The sequence below is a fragment of the Nerophis lumbriciformis genome, linkage group LG36 (assembly GCF_033978685.3).
Source record: "Nerophis lumbriciformis linkage group LG36, RoL_Nlum_v2.1, whole genome shotgun sequence".
NCBI lineage: Eukaryota > Metazoa > Chordata > Actinopteri > Syngnathiformes > Syngnathidae > Nerophis > Nerophis lumbriciformis.
Window position 1 is genome coordinate 18,970,411 of NC_084583.2, and position 22,433 is coordinate 18,992,843.

The 22,433-nt window shown below is 39.3% G+C and overlaps 1 protein-coding gene across 1 annotated transcript in view; it reads left to right on the forward strand.

The window, feature by feature from the left end:
- The window catches only part of xkrx (XK related X-linked), a 45,833-nt gene extending 23,769 nt beyond the window's left edge, over positions 1 to 22,064 (forward strand). The window contains exons 3-4 of the mRNA XM_061930089.1: positions 1,917 to 2,745; positions 21,646 to 22,064. Coding sequence (XP_061786073.1) covers positions 1,917 to 2,725 — 809 coding nt within the window. The 3' untranslated portion in view covers positions 2,726 to 2,745; positions 21,646 to 22,064. The remainder of the gene's footprint in view (positions 1 to 1,916; positions 2,746 to 21,645) is intronic.
- The last annotated feature ends 369 nt before the right edge of the window (positions 22,065 to 22,433 follow it).

Below are 22,433 nucleotides of genomic sequence, written 5' to 3' on the forward strand. Positions count from 1 at the left end.
ATACTCACCTTGTGTACTTGTCTAAATACTCACCTTGTGTACTTGTCTAAATACTCACCTTGTGTACTTGTCTAAATACCACATAAGAGGAAATACTCACCTTGTGTACTTGTCTAAATACCACGTAAGAGAAATGCTAGCCTTAAGGCTAAATTTGTACATTTTTACCTGTAAAATGTTAACATGCTAACATAGTGGCAGCATGTGGTACATTCTTCATGTTTAGGTAACGGTGCCCCCTAGTGGCACCATCTGGTACATTCTTCATGTTTATGTTAGAGTAGAGGTGAAGTGGAGGTAACGGTGCCCCCTAGTGGCAGCATCTGGTACATTCTTCATGTTTAGGTAACGGTGCCCCCTAGTGGCACCATCTGGTACATTCTTCATGTTTATGTTAGAGTAGAGGTGAAGTGGAGGTAACGGTGCCCCCTAGTGGCAGCATGTGGTACATTCTTCATGTTTAGGTAACGGTGCCCCCTAGTGGCAGCATGTGGTACATTCTTCATGTTTAGGTAACGGTGCCCCCTAGTGGCAGCATCTGGTACATTCTTCATGTTTAGGTAACGGTGCCCCCTAGTGGCACCATCTAGGACATTCTTCATGTTATGTTAGAGTAGAGGTGAAGTGGAGGTAACGGTGCCCCCTAGTGGCAGCATCTGGTGCATTCTTCATGTTTAGGTAACGGTGCCCCCTAGTGGCACCATCTGGTACATTCTTCATGTTTATGTTAGAGTAGAGGTGAAGTGGAGGTAACGGTGCCCCCTAGTGGCGGCATCTGGTACATTCTTCATGTTATGTTAGAGTAGAGGTGAAGTGGAGGTAACGATGCCCCCTAGTGGCAGCATCTGGTGCATTCTTCATGTTTAGGTAACGGTGCCCCCTAGTGGCACCATCTGGTACATTCTTCATGTTTAGGTAACGGTGCCCCCTAGTGGCACCATCTGGTACATTCTTCATGTTTATGTTAGAGTAGAGGTGAAGTGGAGGTAACGGTGCCCCCTAGTGGCAGCATCTGGTACATTCTTGATGTTTAGGTAACGGTGCCCCCTAGTGGCAGCATCTGGTACATTCTTCATGTTTAGGTAACGGTGCCCCCTAGTGGCAGCATCTGGTACATTCTTGATGTTTAGGTAACGGTTCCCCCTAGTGGCAGCATCTGGTACATTCTTCATGTTTATGTTAGAGTAGAGGTGAAGTGGAGGTAACGGCGCCCCCTAGTGGCAGCATCTGGTACATTCTTCATGTTTAGGTAACGGTGCCCCCTAGTGGCAGCATCTGGTACATTCTTGATGTTTAGGTAACGGTGCCCCCTAGTGGCAGCATCTGGTACATTCTTCATGTTTAGGTAACGGTGCCCCCTAGTGGCACCATCTGGTACATTCTTCATGTTTATGTTAGAGTAGAGGTGAAGTGGAGGTAACGGTGCCCCCTAGTGGCGGCATCTGGTACATTCTTCATGTTTAGGTAACGGTGCCCCCTAGTGGCACCATCTGGTACATTCTTCATGTTTATGTTAGAGTAGAGGTGAAGTGGAGGTAACGGTGCCCCCTAGTGGCGGCATCTGGTACATTCTTCATGTTTAGGTAACGGTGCCCCCTAGTGGCAGCATCTGGTACATTCTTCATGTTTAGGTAACGGTGCCCCCTAGTGGCAGCATCTGGTACATTCTTCATGTTTATGTTAGAGTAGAGGTGAAGTGGAGGTAACGGTGCCCCCTAGTGGCAGCATCTGGTACATTCTTCATGTTTAGGTAACGGTGCCCCCTAGTGGCAGCATCTGGTACATTCTTCATGTTTAGGTAACGGTGCCCCCTAGTGGCAGCATCTGGTACATTCTTCATGTTTATGTTAGCGTAGAGCAGAGTGTTGAATGTGTTGAAGTGTGATGAGAGCAATGTGCCTGCCGTGTGTTTGCAGTGTCGCTGATGATCATCACCAAGGTGTCCATCATTTACGGCGCCCTGGTGTGCAGCGTGCTGGCCATCCAGGTGTGCTACGACGACTACAAGGTTCGTTTCCGCAAGTTGGCCTACCTGTGCATGGTCCTGTGGCGAGGCCTGGAGATCGCCACCCGCATCACCACCCTGGTCCTCATGAGCACAGCGCTCAACCATTGGGTCATCCTGGTGGGCGTGGCCAACCTGCTCTTCTTCTTCTTCTTGCCCTGGGCCGAGTTGTGGGCCAAAAAGGGCTCGCTGGCCGAGGACGTGGAGAAGAACTTCTCCAAGCTGGGCACGGTGGTGGTGCTGAGCGCCTTCACGCTGCTCTACGCCTGCATCAACGTCTTCTGCTGGTCGGCCGTGCAGCTGGACCTGGGCCACCCGGAGCTCCTGGACCGGAAGCAGCGCTGGGACCGCCTGGCCGCGTACTACAGCGTGCGCTTTGTGGAGAACCTGCTCCTCATCACGCTCTGGTACTTCTTCAAGTCGGACTTCTACGAGTACGTGTGTGCGCCGCTGCTGGCCTTGCAGCTGCTGGTGTGCTACAGCCTGGCCGTGCTCTTCATGCTGCTCTTCTACCAGTACCTCCACCCCTGCAGGCGCCTCTTCAGCCACAACGTCCTGTGCTGCCGCCAGCACCACCCGGAGGCCGGCAAGATGGCCCCGTCCTACTCCGCCGCCGCCACCATGGTGCTGATGTCGGACGAGCCCGTGGCGCTGCTGGACCCTCCGGACTCCCACCTGCAGGAGACCACTATCTTGGATGACCTGACAGAATATGCCTGAGAAAAATGTGGTGTTTGGAGGTAAGAATTCAGCAATTTATTTGTTGTGCGAGTGCCCGCCATCATGTCTCTAAACATTTGCAGTTGAATTGGTATAATCCTGAAATAGGTGTGACAGTCGTCCCTCACCACCACCTATTTAAATATTGTCTCTAAACATTTGTAGTTAAATTGGTCTAATCTAGAAATAGGTGTGACAGTCGTCCACCACCACCTATTTAAATATTGTCTCTAAACATTTGTAGTTAAATTGGTCTAATCTAGAAATAGGTGTGACAGTCGTCCCTCACCACCACCTATTTAAATATTGTCTCTAAACATTTGTAGTTAAACTGGTCTAATCTAGAAATAGGTGTGACAGTCGTCCCTCACCACCACCTATTTAAATATTGTCTCTAAACATTTGTAGTTAAACTGGTCTAATCTAGAAATAGGTGTGACAGTCGTCCCTCACCACCACCTATGTAAATATTGTCTCTAAACATTTGTAGTTAAATTGGTCTAATCTAGAAATAGGTGTGACAGTCGTCCCTCACCACCACCTATTTAAATATTGTCTCTAAGCATTTGTAGTTGAATTGGTCTAATCTAGAAATAGGTGTGACAGTCGTCCCTCACCACCACCTATTTAAATATTGTCTCTAAACATTTGTAGTTAAATTGGTCTAATCTAGAAATAGGTGTGACAGTCGTCCCTCACCACCACCTATGTAAATATTGTCTCTAAACATTTGCAGTTAAATTGGTCTAATCTAGAAATAGGTGTGACAGTCGTCCCTCACCACCACCTATTTAAATATTGTCTCTAAACATTTGTAGTTAAATTGGTCTAATCTAGAAATAGGTGTGACAGTCGTCCCTCACCACCACCTATTTAAATATTGTCTCTAAACATTTGTAGTTAAATTGGTCTAATCTAGAAATAGGTGTGACAGTCGTCCCTCACCACCACCTATTTAAATATTGTCTCTAAACATTTGTACTTAAATTGTTCTAATCTAGAAATAGGTGTGACAGTCGTCCCTCACCACCACCTATTTAAATATTGTCTCTAAACATTTGTAGTTAAACTGGTCTAATCTAGAAATAGGTGTGACAGTCGTCCCTCACCACCACCTATTTAAATATTGTCTCTAAACATTTGTAGTTAAATTGGTCTAATCTAGAAATAGGTGTGACAGTCGTCCCTCACCACCACCTATTTAAATATTGTCTCTAAACATTTGTAGTTAAACTGGTCTAATCTAGAAATAGGTGTGACAGTCGTCCCTCACCACCACCTATTTAAATATTGTCTCTAAACATTTGTAGTTAAATTGGTCTAATCTAGAAATAGGTGTGACAGTCGTCCCTCACCACCACCTATTTAAATATTGTCTCTAAACATTTGTAGTTAAACTGGTCTAATCTAGAAATAGGTGTGACAGTCGTCCCTCACCACCACCTATTTAAATATTGTCTCTAAACATTTGTAGTTAAACTGGTCTAATCTAGAAATAGGTGTGACAGTCGTCCCTCACCACCACCTATTTAAATATTGTCTCTAAACATTTGTAGTTAAATTGGTCTAATCTAGAAATAGGTGTGACAGTCGTCCCTCACCACCACCTATTTAAATATTGTCTCTAAACATTTGTAGTTAAATTGGTCTAATCTAGAAATAGGTGTGACAGTCGTCCCTCACCACCACCTATTTAAATATTGTCTCTAAACATTTGTAGTTAAATTGGTATAATCTACAAATAGGTGTGACAGTCGTCCCTCACCACCACCTATTTAAATATTGTCTCTAAACATTTGTAGTTAAACTGGTCTAATCTAGAAATAGGTGTGACAGTCGTCCCTCACCACCACCTATTTAAATATTGTCTCTAAACATTTGTAGTTAAATTGGTCTAATCTAGAAATAGGTGTGACAGTCGTCCCTCACCACCACCTATTTAAATATTGTCTCTAAACATTTGTAGTTAAATTGGTATAATCTACAAATAGGTGTGACAGTCGTCCCTCACCACCACCTATTTAAATATTGTCTCTAAACATTTGTAGTTAAATTGGTCTAATCTAGAAATAGGTGTGACAGTCGTCCCTCACCACCACCTATTTAAATATTGTCTCTAAACATTTGTAGTTAAATTGGTCTAATCTAGAAATAGGTGTGACAGTCGTCCCTCACCACCACTTATTTAAATATTGTCTCTAAACATTTGTAGTTAAATTGGTATAATCTACAAATAGGTGTGACAGTCGTCCCTCACCACCACCTATTTAAATATTGTCTCTAAACATTTGTAGTTAAACTGGTCTAATCTAGAAATAGGTGTGACAGTCGTCCCTCACCACCACCTATTTAAATATTGTCTCTAAACATTTGTAGTTAAATTGGTCTAATCTAGAAATACATGTGACAGTCGTCCCTCACCACCACCTATTTAAATATTGTCTCTAAACATTTGTAGTTAAACTGGTCTAATCTAGAAATAGGTGTGACAGTCGTCCCTCACCACCACCTATTTAAATATTGTCTCTAAACATTTGTAGTTAAATTGGTCTAATCTAGAAATAGGTGTGACAGTCGTCCCTCACCACCACCTATTTAAATATTGTCTCTAACCATTTGTAGTTAAATTGGTCTAATCTAGAAATAGGTGTGACAGTCGTCCCTCACCACCACCTATTCAAATATTGTCTCTAAAAATTTGTAGTTAAATTGGTCTAATCTAGAAATAGGTGTGACAGTCGTCCCTTACCACCACCTATTTAAATATTGTCTCTAAACATTTGTAGTTAAACTGGTCTAATCTAGAATTAGGTGTGACAGTCGTCCCTCACCACCACCTATTTAAATATTGTCTCTAAACATTTGTAGTTAAATTGGTCTAATCTAGAAATAGGTGTGACAGTCGTCCCTCACCACCACCTATTTAAATATTGTCTCTAAAGATTTGTAGTTAAATTGGTCTAATCTAGAAATAGGTGTGACAGTCGTCCCTCACCACCACCTATTTAAATATTGTCTCTAAACATTTGTAGTTAAACTGGTCTAATCTAGAAATAGGTGTGACAGTCGTCCCTCACCACCACCTATTTAAATATTGTCTCTAAACATTTGTAGTTAAACTGGTCTAATCTAGAAATAGGTGTGACAGTCGTCCCTCACCACCACCTATTTAAATATTGTCTCTAAACATTTGTAGTTAAATTGGTCTAATCTAGAAATAGGTGTGACAGTCGTCCCTCACCACCACCTATTTAAATATTGTCTCTAAACATTTGTAGTTAAATTGATCTAATCTAGAAATAGGTGTGACAGTCGTCCCTCACCACCACCTATTTAAATATTGTCTCTAAACATTTGTAGTTAAATTGGTCTAATCTAGAAATAGGTGTGACAGTCGTCCCTCACCACCACCTATTTAAATATTGTCTCTAAACATTTGTAGTTAAATTGGTCTAATCTAGAAATAGGTGTGACAGTCGTCCCTCACCACCACCTATTTAAATATTGTCTCTAAACATTTGTAGTTAAATTGGTCTAATCTAGAAATAGGTGTGACAGTCGTCCCTCACCACCACCTATTTAAATATTGTCTCTAAACATTTGTAGTTAAATTGGTCTAATCTAGAAATAGGTGTGACAGTCGTCCCTCACCACCACCTTTTTAAATATTGTCTCTAAACATGTGTAGTTAAATTGGTCTAATCTAGAAATAGGTGTGACAGTCGTCCCTCACCACCACCTATTTAAATATTGTCTCTAAACATTTGTAGTTAAATTGGTCTAATCTAGAAATAGGTGTGACAGTCGTCCCTCACCACCACCTATTTAAATATTGTCTCTAAACATTTGTAGTTAAACTGGTCTAATCTAGGAATAGGTGTGACAGTCGTCCCTCACCACCACCTATTTAAATATTGTCTCTAAACATTTGTAGTTAAATTGGTCTAATCTAGAAATAGGTGTGACAGTCGTCCCTCACCACCACCTATTTAAATATTGTCTCTAAACATTTGTAGTTAAATTGGTCTAATCTAGAAATAGGTGTGACAGTCGTCCCTCACCACCACTTATTTAAATATTGTCTCTAAACATTTGTAGTTAAATTGGTATAATCTACAAATAGGTGTGACAGTCGTCCCTCACCACCACCTATTTAAATATTGTCTCTAAACATTTGCAGTTAAACTGGTCTAATCTAGAAATAGGTGTGACAGTCGTCCCTCACCACCACCTATTTAAATATTGTCTCTAAACATTTGTAGTTAAATTGGTCTAATCTAGAAATAGATGTGACAGTCGTCCCTCACCACCACCTATTTAAATATTGTCTCTAAACATTTGTAGTTAAACTGGTCTAATCTAGAAATAGGTGTGACAGTCGTCCCTCACCACCACCTATTTAAATATTGTCTCTAAACATTTGTAGTTAAATTGGTCTAATCTAGAAATAGGTGTGACAGTCGTCCCTCACCACCACCTATTTAAATATTGTCTCTAAACATTTGTAGTTAAATTGGTCTAATCTAGAAATAGGTGTGACAGTCGTCCCTCACCACCACCTATTCAAATATTGTCTCTAAAAATTTGTAGTTAAATTGGTCTAATCTAGAAATAGGGGTGACAGTCGTCCCTTACCACCACCTATTTAAATATTGTCTCTAAACATTTGTAGTTAAACTGGTCTAATCTAGAATTAGGTGTGACAGTCGTCCCTCACCACCACCTATTTAAATATTGTCTCTAAACATTTGTAGTTAAATTGGTCTAATCTAGAAATAGGTGTGACAGTCGTCCCTCACCACCACCTATTTAAATATTGTCTCTAAAGATTTGTAGTTAAATTGGTCTAATCTAGAAATAGGTGTGACAGTCGTCCCTCACCACCACCTATTTAAATATTGTCTCTAAACATTTGTAGTTAAACTGGTCTAATCTAGAAATAGGTGTGACAGTCGTCCCTCACCACCACCTATTTAAATATTGTCTCTAAACATTTGTAGTTAAACTGGTCTAATCTAGAAATAGGTGTGACAGTCGTCCCTCACCACCACCTATTTAAATATTGTCTCTAAACATTTGTAGTTAAATTGGTCTAATCTAGAAATAGGTGTGACAGTCGTCCCTCACCACCACCTATTTAAATATTGTCTCTAAACATTTGTAGTTAAATTGATCTAATCTAGAAATAGGTGTGACAGTCGTCCCTCACCACCACCTATTTAAATATTGTCTCTAAACATTTGTAGTTAAATTGGTCTAATCTAGAAATAGGTGTGACAGTCGTCCCTCACCACCACCTATTTAAATATTGTCTCTAAACATTTGTAGTTAAATTCGTCTAATCTAGAAATAGGTGTGACAGTCGTCCCTCACCACCACCTATTTAAATATTGTCTCTAAACATTTGTAGTTAAATTGGTCTAATCTAGAAATAGGTGTGACAGTCGTCCCTCACCACCACCTATTTAAATATTGTCTCTAAACATTTGTAGTTAAATTGGTCTAATCTAGAAATAGGTGTGACAGTCGTCCCTCACCACCACCTTTTTAAATATTGTCTCTAAACATGTGTAGTTAAATTGGTCTAATCTAGAAATAGGTGTGACAGTCGTCCCTCACCACCACCTATTTAAATATTGTCTCTAAACATTTGTAGTTAAATTGGTCTAATCTAGAAATAGGTGTGACAGTCGTCCCTCACCACCACCTATTTAAATATTGTCTCTAAACATTTGTAGTTAAACTGGTCTAATCTAGGAATAGGTGTGACAGTCGTCCCTCACCACCACCTATTTAAATATTGTCTCTAAACATTTGTAGTTAAATTGGTCTAATCTAGAAATAGGTGTGACAGTCGTCCCTCACCACCACCTATTTAAATATTGTCTCTAAACATTTGTAGTTGAATTGGTATAATCCTTAAATAGGTGTGACAGTCGTCCCTCACCACCACCTATTTAAATATTGTCTCTAAACATTTGTAGTTAAATTGGTCTAATCTAGAAATAGGTGTGACAGTCGTCCCTCACCACCACCTATTTAAATATTGTCTCTAAACATTTGTAGTTAAATTGGTATAATCTACAAATAGGTGTGACAGTCGTCCCTCACCACCACCTATTTAAATATTGTCTCTAAACATTTGTAGTTAAACTGGTCTAATCTAGAAATAGGTGTGACAGTCGTCCCTCACCACCACCTATTTAAATATTGTCTCTAAACATTTGTAGTTGAATTGGTCTAATCTAGAAATAGGTGTGACAGTCCTCCCTCACCACCACCTATTTAAATATTGTCTCTAAACATTTGTAGTTAAACTGGTCTAATCTAGAAATAGGTGTGACAGTCGTCCCTCACCACCACCTATTTAAATATTGTCTCTAAACATTTGTAGTTAAATTGGTCTAATCTAGAAATAGGTGTGACAGTCGTCCCTCACCACCACCTATTTAAATATTGTCTCTAAACATTTGTAGTTAAACTGGTCTAATCTAGAAATAGGTGTGACAGTCGTCCCTCACCACCACCTATTTAAATATTGTCTCTAAACATTTGTAGTTAAATTGGTCTAATCTAGAAATAGGTGTGACAGTCGTCCCTCACCACCACCTATTTAAATATTGTCTCTAAACATTTGTAGTTAAATTGGTCTAATCTAGAAATAGGTGTGACAGTCGTCCCTCACCACCACCTATTCAAATATTGTCTCTAAAAATTTGTAGTTAAATTGGTCTAATCTAGAAATAGGTGTGACAGTCGTCCCTCACCACCACCTATTTAAATATTGTCTCTAAACATTTGTAGTTAAACTGGTCTAATCTAGAAATAGGTGTGACAGTCGTCCCTCACCACCACCTATTTAAATATTGTCTCTAAACATTTGTAGTTAAACTGGTCTAATCTAGAAATAGGTGTGACAGTCGTCCCTCACCACCACCTATTTAAATATTGTCTCTAAACATTTGTAGTTAAATTGGTCTAATCTAGAAATAGGTGTGACAGTCGTCCCTCACCACCACCTATTTAAATATTGTCTCTAAACATTTGTAGTTAAATTGATCTAATCTAGAAATAGGTGTGACAGTCGTCCCTCACCACCACCTATTTAAATATTGTCTCTAAACATTTGTAGTTAAATTGGTCTAATCTAGAAATAGGTGTGACAGTCGTCCCTCACCACCACCTATTTAAATATTGTCTCTAAACATTTGTAGTTAAATTGGTCTAATCTAGAAATAGGTGTGACAGTCGTCCCTCACCACCACCTATTTAAATATTGTCTCTAAACATTTGTAGTTAAATTGGTCTAATCTAGAAATAGGTGTGACAGTCGTCCCTCACCACCACCTTTTTAAATATTGTCTCTAAACGTGTAGTTAAATTGGTCTAATCTAGAAATAGGTGTGACAGTCGTCCCTCACCACCACCTATTTAAATATTGTCTCTAAACATTTGTAGTTAAATTGGTCTAATCTAGAAATAGGTGTGACAGTCGTCCCTCACCACCACCTATTTAAATATTGTCTCTAAACATTTGTAGTTAAACTGGTCTAATCTAGGAATAGGTGTGACAGTCGTCCCTCACCACCACCTATTTAAATATTGTCTCTAAACATTTGTAGTTAAATTGGTCTAATCTAGAAATAGGTGTGACAGTCGTCCCTCACCACCACCTATTTAAATATTGTCTCTAAACATTTGTAGTTGAATTGGTATAATCCTTAAATAGGTGTGACAGTCGTCCCTCACCACCACCTATTTAAATATTGTCTCTAAACATTTGTAGTTAAATTGGTCTAATCTAGAAATAGGTGTGACAGTCGTCCCTCACCACCACCTATTTAAATATTGTCTCTAAACATTTGTAGTTAAATTGGTATAATCTACAAATAGGTGTGACAGTCGTCCCTCACCACCACCTATTTAAATATTGTCTCTAAACATTTGTAGTTAAACTGGTCTAATCTAGAAATAGGTGTGACAGTCGTCCCTCACCACCACCTATTTAAATATTGTCTCTAAACATTTGTAGTTGAATTGGTCTAATCTAGAAATAGGTGTGACAGTCCTCCCTCACCACCACCTATTTAAATATTGTCTCTAAACATTTGTAGTTAAACTGGTCTAATCTAGAAATAGGTGTGACAGTCGTCCCTCACCACCACCTATTTAAATATTGTCTCTAAACATTTGTAGTTAAATTGGTATAATCTACAAATAGGTGTGACAGTCGTCCCTCACCACCACCTTTTTAAATATTGTCTCTAAACGTGTAGTTAAATTGGTCTAATCTAGAAATAGGTGTGACAGTCGTCCCTCACCACCACCTTTTTAAATATTGTCTCTAAACGTGTAGTTAAATTGGTCTAATCTAGAAATAGGTGTGACAGTCGTCCCTCACCACCACCTATTTAAATATTGTCTCTAAACATTTGTAGTTAAATTGGTCTAATCTAGAAATAGGTGTGACAGTCGTCCCTCACCACCACCTATTTAAATATTGTCTCTAAACATTTGTAGTTAAATTGGTCTAATCTAGAAATAGGTGTGACAGTCGTCCCTCACCACCACCTATTTAAATATTGTCTCTAAACATTTGTAGTTGAATTGGTATAATCCTTAAATAGGTGTGACAGTCGTCCCTCACCACCACCTATTTAAATATTGTCTCTAAACATTTGTAGTTAAATTGGTCTAATCTAGAAATAGGTGTGACAGTCGTCCCTCACCACCACCTATTTAAATATTGTCTCTAAACATTTGTAGTTAAATTGGTATAATCTACAAATAGGTGTGACAGTCGTCCCTCACCACCACCTATTTAAATATTGTCTCTAAACATTTGTAGTTAAACTGGTCTAATCTAGAAATAGGTGTGACAGTCGTCCCTCACCACCACCTATTTAAATATTGTCTCTAAACATTTGTAGTTGAATTGGTCTAATCTAGAAATAGGTGTGACAGTCCTCCCTCACCACCACCTATTTAAATATTGTCTCTAAACATTTGTAGTTAAACTGGTCTAATCTAGAAATAGGTGTGACAGTCGTCCCTCACCACCACCTATTTAAATATTGTCTCTAAACATTTGTAGTTAAATTGGTATAATCTACAAATAGGTGTGACAGTCGTCCCTCACCACCACCTATTTAAATATTGTCTCTAAACATTTGTAGTTAAATTGGTCTAATCTAGAAATAGGTGTGACAGTCGTCCCTCACCACCACCTATTTAAATATTGTCTCTAAACATTTGTAGTTAAATTGGTCTAATCTAGAAATAGGTGTGACAGTCGTCCCTCACCACCACCTATTTAAATATTGTCTCTAAACATTTGTAGTTGAATTGGTATAATCCTTAAATAGGTGTGACAGTCGTCCCTCACCACCACCTATTTAAATATTGTATCCAAACATTTGTAGTTAAATTGGTCTAATCTAGAAATAGGTGTGACAGTCGTCCCTCACCACCACCTATTTAAATATTGTATCCAAACATTTGTAGTTAAATTGGTCTAATCTAGAAATAGGTGTGACAGTCGTCCCTCACCACCACCTATTTAAATATTGTCTCTAAACATTTGTAGTTAAATTGGTCTAATCTAGAAATAGGTGTGACAGTCGTCCCTCACCACCACCTATTTAAATATTGTCTCTAAACATTTGTAGTTAAACTGGTCTAATCTAGAAATAGGTGTGACAGTCATCCCTCACCACCACCTATTTAAATATTGTCTCTAAACATTTGTAGTTAAATTGGTCTATTCTAGAAATAGGTGTGACAGTCGTCCCTCACCACCACCTATTTAAATATTGTCTCTAAACATTTGTAGTTAAATTGGTCTAATCTAGAAATAGGTGTGACAGTCGTCCCTCACCACCACCTATTTAAATATTGTCTCTAAACATTTGTAGTTGAATTGGTCTAATCTCGAAATAGGTCTGACAGTCGTCCCTCACCACCACCTATTTAAATATTGTCTCTAAACATTTGTAGTTAAACTGGTCTAATCTAGAAATAGGTGTGACAGTCGTCCCTCACCACCAACTATTTAAATATTGTCTCTAAACATTTATAGTTAAATTGGTATAATCTACAAATAGGTGTGACAGTCGTCCCTCACCACCACCTATTTAAATATTGTCTCTAAACATTTGTAGTTAAATTGGTCTAATCTAGAAATAGGTGTGACAGTCGTCCCTCACCACCACCTATTTAAATATTGTCTCTAAACATTTGTAGTTAAACTGGTCTAATCTAGAAATAGGTGTGACAGTCGTCCCTCACCACCAACTGTTTAAATATTGTCTCTAAACATTTATAGTTAAATTGGTATAATCTACAAATAGGTGTGACAGTCGTCCCTCACCACCACCTATTTAAATATTGTCTCTAAACATTTGTAGTTGAATTGGTCTAATCTAGAAATAGGTGTGACAGTCGTCCCTCACCACCACCTATTTAAATATTGTCTCTAAACATTTGTAGTTAAACTGGTCTAATCTAGAAATAGGTGTGACAGTCGTCCCTCACCACCAACTATTTAAATATTGTCTCTAAACATTTATAGTTAAATTGGTATAATCTACAAATAGGTGTGACCGTCGTCCCTCACTACCACCTATTTAAATATTGTCTCTAAACATTTGTAGTTAAATTGGTCTAATCTAGAAATAGGTGTGACAGTCGTCCCTCACCACCACCTATTTAAATATTGTCTTTAAACATTTGTAGTTAAATTGGTCTAATCTAGAAATAGGTGTGACAGTCGTCCCTCACCACCACCTATTTAAATATTGTCTCTAAACATTTGTAGTTAATTTGGTATAATCTACAAATAGGTGTGACAGTCGTCCCTCACCACCACCTATTTAAATATTGTCTCTAAACATTTGTAGTTAAACTGGTCTAATCTAGAAATAGGTGTGACAGTCGTCCCTCACCACCACCTATTTAAATATTGTCTCTAAACATTTGTAGTTAAACTGGTCTAATCTAGAAATAGGTGTGACAGTCGTCCCTCACCACCACCTATTTAAATATTGTCTCTAAACATTTGTAGTTAAACTGGTCTAATTTTAGAAATAGGTGTGACAGTCGTCCCTCACCACCACCTATTTAAATATTGTCTCTAAACATTTGTAGTTAAACTGGTCTAATTTTAGAAATAGGTGTGACAGTCGTCCCTCACCACCACCTATTTAAATATTGTCTCTAAACATTTATAGTTAAATTGGTATAATCTACAAATAGGTGTGACCGTCGTCCCTCACTACCACCTATTTAAATATTGTCTCTAAACATTTGTAGTTAAATTGGTCTAATCTAGAAATAGGTGTGACAGTCGTCCCTCACCACCACCTATTTAAATATTGTCTTTAAACATTTGTAGTTAAATTGGTCTAATCTAGAAATAGGTGTGACAGTCGTCCCTCACCACCACCTATTTAAATATTGTCTCTAAACATTTGTAGTTAATTTGGTCTAATCTAGAAATAGGTGTGACAGTCGTCCCTCACCACCACCTATTTAAATATTGTCTCTAAACATTTGTAGTTAAACTGGTCTAATCTAGAAATAGGTGTGACAGTCGTCCCTCACCACCACCTATTTAAATATTGTCTCTAAACATTTGTAGTTAAACTGGTCTAATCTAGAAATAGGTGTGACAGTCGTCCCTCACCACCACCTATTTAAATATTGTCTCTAAACATTTGTAGTTAAACTGGTCTAATTTTAGAAATAGGTGTGACAGTCGTCCCTCACCACCACCTATTTAAATATTGTCTCTAAACATTTGTAGTTAAATTGGTCTAATCTAGAAATAGGTGTGACAGTCGTCCCTCACTATTTAAATATTGCCACTTTGCCACATCGCTGATTTTTTTTGTGAAACATTTGTTTATTGGGTTTTTCCACACATAAACTCGACAGGAATAGTTTAAAAAATAGATCACGTGCTGTTTTTCCCCAAACAAGTAACATTTTAAATAAATGTAAAAATAATAATAAAATAAATACATTATAATAACAGATATCACACATAGCTAATTTTATAGAAATATTTTTAAAGCATATTCTACATTTATTTGCTCCTAAATGAAGCATTGTCAATAACAGACATGGCTAAATAATGCAAAAGTATCACTACAACAGTAGTATTGATCAAAGCCATCAGAGCTGTTCAGTATCGAGGTCCCTGATTGGCCCAGACTTTCGCTGTCTGGGATGAAAAAGTGACTAAAGGTTGTTACTTCATACTTCATCAAGTCACTGAGAAGGTCCTTTCTGGATTTGACAATTCAATCAATCAATCAATGTTTATTTATACAGCCCTAAATCACAAGTGTCTCAAAGGGCTGCACAAGCCACAACGACATCCTCGGTACAGAGCCCACATAAGGGCAAGGAAAAACTCACCCCAGTGAATTCATTTGTGGCAGTCTTGTTACCACTGATCAGTCTTGTTACCACTGATCAGTCTTGTTACCGTTATCAGTCTTGTTACCGTTATCAGTCTTGTTACCACTGATCAGTCTTGTTACATTTGTGGCAGTCTTGTTACCACTGATCAGTCTTGTTACCACTGATCAGTCTTGTTACCGTTATCAGTCTTGTTACCACTGATCAGTCTTGTTACATTTGTGGCAGTCTTGTTACCACTGATCAGTCTTGTTACCACTGCACTGATCAGTCTTGTTACCGTTATCAGTCTTGTTACCACTGATCAGTCTTGTTACATTTGTGGCAGTCTTGTTACCACTGATCAGTCTTGTTACCGTTATCAGTCTTGTTACCGTTATCAGTCTTGTTACCACTGATCAGTCTTGTTACCGTTATCAGTCTTGTTACCGTTATCAGTCTCGTTACCACTGATCAGTCTTGTTACATTTGTGGCAGTCTTGTTACCACTGATCAGTCTTGTTACCGTTATCAGTCTTGTTACCACTGATCAGTCTTGTTACCGTTATCAGTCTTGTTACCGTTATCAGTCTCGTTACCACTGATCAGTCTTGTTACATTTGTGGCAGTCTTGTTACCACTGATCAGTCTTGTTACCGTTATCAGTCTTGTTACCACTGATCAGTCTTGTTACATTTGTGGCAGTCTTGTTACCACTGATCAGTCTTGTTACCGTTATCAGTCTTGTTACCGTTATCAGTCTTGTTACCACTGATCAGTCTTGTTACCGTTATCAGTCTTGTTACCGTTATCAGTCTTGTTACCACTGATCAGTCTTGTTACCACTGATCAGTCTTGTTACCGTTATCAGTCTTGTTACCACTGATCAGTCTTGTTACCGTTATCAGTCTTGTTACCGTTATCAGTCTCGTTACCACTGATCAGTCTTGTTACATTTGTGGCAGTCTTGTTACCACTGATCAGTCTTGTTACCGTTATCAGTCTTGTTACCACTGATCAGTCTTGTTACATTTGTGGCAGTCTTGTTACCACTGATCAGTCTTGTTACCGTTATCAGTCTTGTTACCGTTATCAGTCTTGTTACCACTGATCAGTCTTGTTACCGTTATCAGTCTTGTTACCACTGATCAGTCTTGTTACCACTGATCAGTCTTGTTACCGTTATCAGTCTTGTTACCACTGATCAGTCTTGTTACATTTGTGGCAGTCTTGTTACCACTGATCAGTCTCGTTACCGTTATCAGTCTTGTTACCGTTATCAGTCTTGTTACCACTGATCAGTCTTGTTACATTTGTGGCAGTCTTGTTACCACTGATCAGACTTGTTACCACTGATCAGTCTTGTTACCGTTATCAGTCTTGTTACCACTGATCAGTCTTGTTACATTTGTGGCAGTCTTGTTACCACTGATCAGTCTTGTTACCGTTATCAGTCTTGTTACCACTGATCAGTCTTGTTACCGTTATCAGTCTTGTTACCACTGATCAGTCTTGTTACCGTTATCAGTCTTGTTACCGTTATCAGTCTTGTTACCACTGATCAGTCTTGTTACCGTTATCAGTCTTGTTACCACTGATCAGTCTTGTTACCGTTATCAGTCTTGTTACCGTTATCAGTCTCGTTACCACTGATCAGTCTTGTTACATTTGTGGCAGTCTTGTTACCACTGATCAGTCTTGTTACCACTGATCAGTCTTGTTACCGTTATCAGTCTTGTTACCACTGATCAGTCTTGTTACCGTTATCAGTCTTGTTACCACTGATTAGTCTTGTTACATTTGTGGCAGTCTTGTTATCACTGATCAGTCTTGTTACCGTTATCAGTCTTGTTACCGTTATCAGTCTTGTTACCGTTATCAGTCTTGTTACCACTGATCAGTCTTGTTACATTTGTGGCAGTCTTGTTACCACTGATCAGTCTTGTTACCGTTATCAGTCTTGTTACCGTTATCAGTCTTGTTACCACTGATCAGTCTTGTTACCATTATCAGTCTTGTTACCGTTATCAGTCTTGTTACCACTGATCAGTCTTGTTACATTTGTGGCAGTCTTGTTACCACTGATCAGTCTTGTTACCGTTATCAGTCTTGTTACCACTGATTAGTCTTGTTACATTTGTGGCAGTCTTGTTATCACTGATCAGTCTTGTTACCGTTATCAGTCTTGTTACCGTTATCAGTCTTGTTACCACTGATCAGTCTTGTTACATTTGTGGCAGTCTTGTTACCACTGATCAGTCTTGTTACCGTTATCAGTCTTGTTACCACTGATCAGTCTTGTTACCGTTATCAGTCTTGTTACCGTTATCAGTCTTGTTACCACTGATCAGTCTTGTTACATTTGTGGCAGTCTTGTTACCACTGATCAGTCTTGTTACCGTTATCAGTCTTGTTACCGTTATCAGTCTTGTTACCGTTATCAGTCTTGTTACCACTGATCAGTCTTGTTACATTTGTGGCAGTCTTGTTACCACTGATCAGTCTTGTTACCACTGATCAGTCTTGTTACCGTTATCAGTCTTGTTACCACTGATTAGTCTTGTTACATTTGTGGCAGTGTTGTTATCACTGATCAGTCTTGTTACCGTTATCAGTCTTGTTACCGTTATCAGTCTTGTTACCACTGATCAGTCTTGTTACATTTGTGGCAGTCTTGTTACCACTGATCAGTCTTGTTACCACTGATCAGTCTTGTTACCGTTATCAGTCTTGTTACCACTGATCAGTCTTGTTACCGTTATCAGTCTTGTTACCACTGATTAGTCTTGTTACATTTGTGGCAGTCTTGTTATCACTGATCAGTCTTGTTACCGTTATCAGTCTTGTTACCGTTATCAGTCTTGTTACCGTTATCAGTCTTGTTACCACTGATCAGTCTTGTTACATTTGTGGCAGTCTTGTTACCACTGATCAGTCTTGTTACCGTTATCAGTCTTGTTACCGTTATCAGTCTTGTTACCACTGATCAGTCTTGTTACCATTATCAGTCTTGTTACCGTTATCAGTCTTGTTACCACTGATCAGTCTTGTTACATTTGTGGCAGTCTTGTTACCACTGATCAGTCTTGTTACCGTTATCAGTCTTGTTACCACTGATTAGTCTTGTTACATTTGTGGCAGTCTTGTTATCACTGATCAGTCTTGTTACCGTTATCAGTCTTGTTACCGTTATCAGTCTTGTTACCACTGATCAGTCTTGTTACATTTGTGGCAGTCTTGTTACCACTGATCAGTCTTGTTACCGTTATCAGTCTTGTTACCACTGATCAGTCTTGTTACCGTTATCAGTCTTGTTACCACTGATTAGTCTTGTTACATTTGTGGCAGTCTTGTTATCACTGATCAGTCTTGTTACCGTTATCAGTCTTGTTACCGTTATCAGTCTTGTTACCGTTATCAGTCTTGTTACCACTGATCAGTCTTGTTACATTTGTGGCAGTCTTGTTACCACTGATCAGTCTTGTTACCGTTATCAGTCTTGTTACCGTTATCAGTCTTGTTACCACTGATCAGTCTTGTTACCGTTATCAGTCTTGTTACCGTTATCAGTCTTGTTACCACTGATCAGTCTTGTTACATTTGTGGCAGTCTTGTTACCACTGATCAGTCTTGTTACCGTTATCAGTCTTGTTACCACTGATCAGTCTTGTTACCGTTATCAGTCTTGTTACCGTTATCAGTCTTGTTACCACTGATCAGTCTTGTTACATTTGTGGCAGTCTTGTTACCACTGATCAGTCTTGTTACCGTTATCAGTCTTGTTACCGTTATCAGTCTTGTTACCGTTATCAGTCTTGTTACCACTGATCAGTCTTGTTACATTTGTGGCAGTCTTGTTACCACTGATCAGTCTTGTTACCACTGATCAGTCTTGTTACCGTTATCAGTCTTGTTACCACTGATTAGTCTTGTTACATTTGTGGCAGTCTTGTTATCACTGATCAGTCTTGTTACCGTTATCAGTCTTGTTACCGTTATCAGTCTTGTTACCACTGATCAGTCTTGTTACATTTGTGGCAGTCTTGTTACCACTGATCAGTCTTGTTACCACTGATCAGTCTTGTTACCGTTATCAGTCTTGTTACCACTGATCAGTCTTGTTACCGTTATCAGTCTTGTTACCACTGATTAGTCTTGTTACATTTGTGGCAGTCTTGTTATCACTGATCAGTCTTGTTACCGTTATCAGTCTTGTTACCGTTATCAGTCTTGTTACCGTTATCAGTCTTGTTACCGTTATCAGTCTTGTTACCACTGATCAGTCTTGTTACATTTGTGGCAGTCTTGTTACCACTGATCAGTCTTGTTACCGTTATCAGTCTTGTTACCGTTATCAGTCTTGTTACCACTGATCAGTCTTGTTACCGTTATCAGTCTTGTTACCGTTATCAGTCTTGTTACCACTGATCAGTCTTGTTACATTTGTGGCAGTCTTGTTACCACTGATCAGTCTTGTTACCGTTATCAGTCTTGTTACCGTTATCAGTCTTGTTACCGTTATCAGTCTTGTTACCACTGATCAGTCTTGTTACATTTGTGGCAGTCTTGTTACCACTGATCAGTCTTGTTACCGTTATCAGTCTTGTTACCGTTATCAGTCTTGTTACCGTTATCAGTCTTGTTACCGTTATCAGTCTTGTTACCACTGATCAGTCTTGTTACATTTGTGGCAGTCTTGTTACCACTGATCAGTCTTGTTACCACTGATCAGTCTTGTTACCGTTATCAGTCTTGTTACCACTGATTAGTCTTGTTACATTTGTGGCAGTCTTGTTATCACTGATCAGTCTTGTTACCGTTATCAGTCTTGTTACCGTTATCAGTCTTGTTGCCGTTATCAGTCTTGTTACCACTGATCAGTCTTGTTACCGTTATCAGTCTTGTTACCGTTATCAGTCTTGTTACCACTGATCAGTCTGGTTACCACTGATCAGTCTTGTTACCACTGATCAGTCTTGTTACCGTTATCAGTCTTGTTACCGTTATCAGTCTTGTTACCACTGATCAGTCTTGTTACCGTTATCAGTCTTGTTACCGTTATCAGTCTTGTTACCACTGATCAGTCTTGTTACATTTGTGGCAGTCTTGTTACCACTGATCAGTCTGGTTACCACTGATCAGTCTTGTTACCACTGATCAGTCTTGTTACCGTTATCAGTCTCGTTACGACTGATCAGTCTTGTTACATTTGTGGCAGTCTTGTTACCACTGATCAGTCTTGTTACCGTTATCAGTCTTGTTACCACTGATCAGTCTTGTTTCATTTGTGGCAGTCTTGTTACCACTGATCAGTCTTGTTACCGTTATCAGTCTTGTTACCGTTATCAGTCTTGTTACCACTGATCAGTCTTGTTACCGTTATCAGTCTTGTTACCGTTATCAGTCTTGTTACCACTGATCAGTCTTGTTACCACTGATCAGTCTTGTTACCGTTATCAGTCTTGTTACCGTTATCAGTCTTGTTACCACTGATCAGTCTTGTTACATTTGTGGCAGTCTTGTTAGCACTGATCAGTCTCGTTACCGTTATCAGTCTTGTTACCGTTATCAGTCTTGTTACCACTGATCAGTCTTGTTACATTTGTGGCAGTCTTGTTACCACTGATCAGTTTTGTTACCGTTATCAGTCTTGTTACCGTTATCAGTCTTGTTACCGTTATCAGTCTTGTTACCACTGATCAGTCTTGTTACCGTTATCAGTCTTGCTACCACTGATCAGTCTTGTTACCACTGATCAGTCTTGTTACCGTTATCAGTCTTGTTACCACTGATCAGTCTTGTTACCACTGATCAGTCTTGTTACATTTGTGGCAGTCTTGTTACCACTGATCAGTCTTGTTACCGTTATCAGTTTTGTTACCGTTATCAGTCTTGTTACCGTTATCAGTCTTGTTACCACTGATCAGTCTTGTTACCACTGATCAGTCTTGTTACCGTTATCAGTCTTGTTACCACTGATCAGTCTTGTTTCATTTGTGGCAGTCTTGTTACCACTGATCAGTCTTGTTACCGTTATCAGTCTTGTTACCACTGATCAGTCTTGTTACCGTTATCAGTCTTGTTACCGTTATCAGTCTTGCTACCACTGATCAGTCTGGTTACCACTGATCAGTCTTGTTACCACTGATCAGTCTTGTTACATTTGTGGCAGTCTTGTTACCACTGATCAGTCTTGTTACCGTTATCAGTCTTGTTACCGTTATCAGTCTTGTTACCGTTATCAGTCTTGCTACCACTGATCAGTCTTGTTACATTTGTGGCAGTCTTGTTACCACTGATCAGCGATCAAGGAGGAAGTTCTCAGGCAGAAGTACTTGGACCTGCTTATGGTGGAATAAGATGGTGGAGTGGAATAAGATGGTGGAGTGGAATAAGATGGTGGAGTGGAATAAGATGGTGGAGTGGAATAAGATGGTGGAGGGGAATAAGATGGTGGAGGGGAATAAGATGGTGGAGGGGAATAAGATGTGTAGCTCATTAATGTTGTTCTCTTGAAGGAGGTGGAGTGGACTTGAACAACATCGTTGGAGACTTTGGCCTTCAAGACCCCCCCGGCGGTGACCCAAACAATGTATCCTCCCAGACAAAGTCCGCCTTTGAGAGCGGCTCAGAACTGAACCAGGTGTGCAAGGCAAGCTCGCCAAAAAGGTGTGAGGAGTTCTGGGAGTCGCTCCGCCCACCGAGATCTTCCTCCTCTTGCGTGTGGAAGTGTGACAAATATCTCCACTAATGAACTCATATGTGGGACCTTTGAAAAGATGCAAGCAATCAGATTGTTCCCAGAAAGAAAATGTGGATAGAGAACACATTTAAGATGGCTGCCACTGAATGAGCTTTTTCTCTATTTTACTGCTTGTGCCTTCACCCTTTTCTTCGATTTGAACATTTAATAAAGAATAAGAATGACAACACCCATGATGGTTCTTCTATTTGAACATTTTAATAAAGAATAAGAATGACAACATCCATGATGGTTGCTTGCTGTTCTCCGATGAGGCACCATTGGCTAAGGTTAAGGCCAAACATTACAGACTGGCCAATCAGAGGCAAGATAAGACCAGGAAGTAACAGAGCCTCATGTCACATGACCAGGAGGGAGTCCGAGACAGAGGGACGCTTCAAGCTGACCACTCAAAAACTAAATGTCAGAGGAATTTTCTACCCACAGATGAGATGTTTCCTTTAGTGATGAAGATGAGGTGCAGGAACCCACAATAATGTGAGTCCTTCCACATGTTTAGACAAATGTTTGCCTTTAGTTGTTGACTGTCAAGCACAATCATAA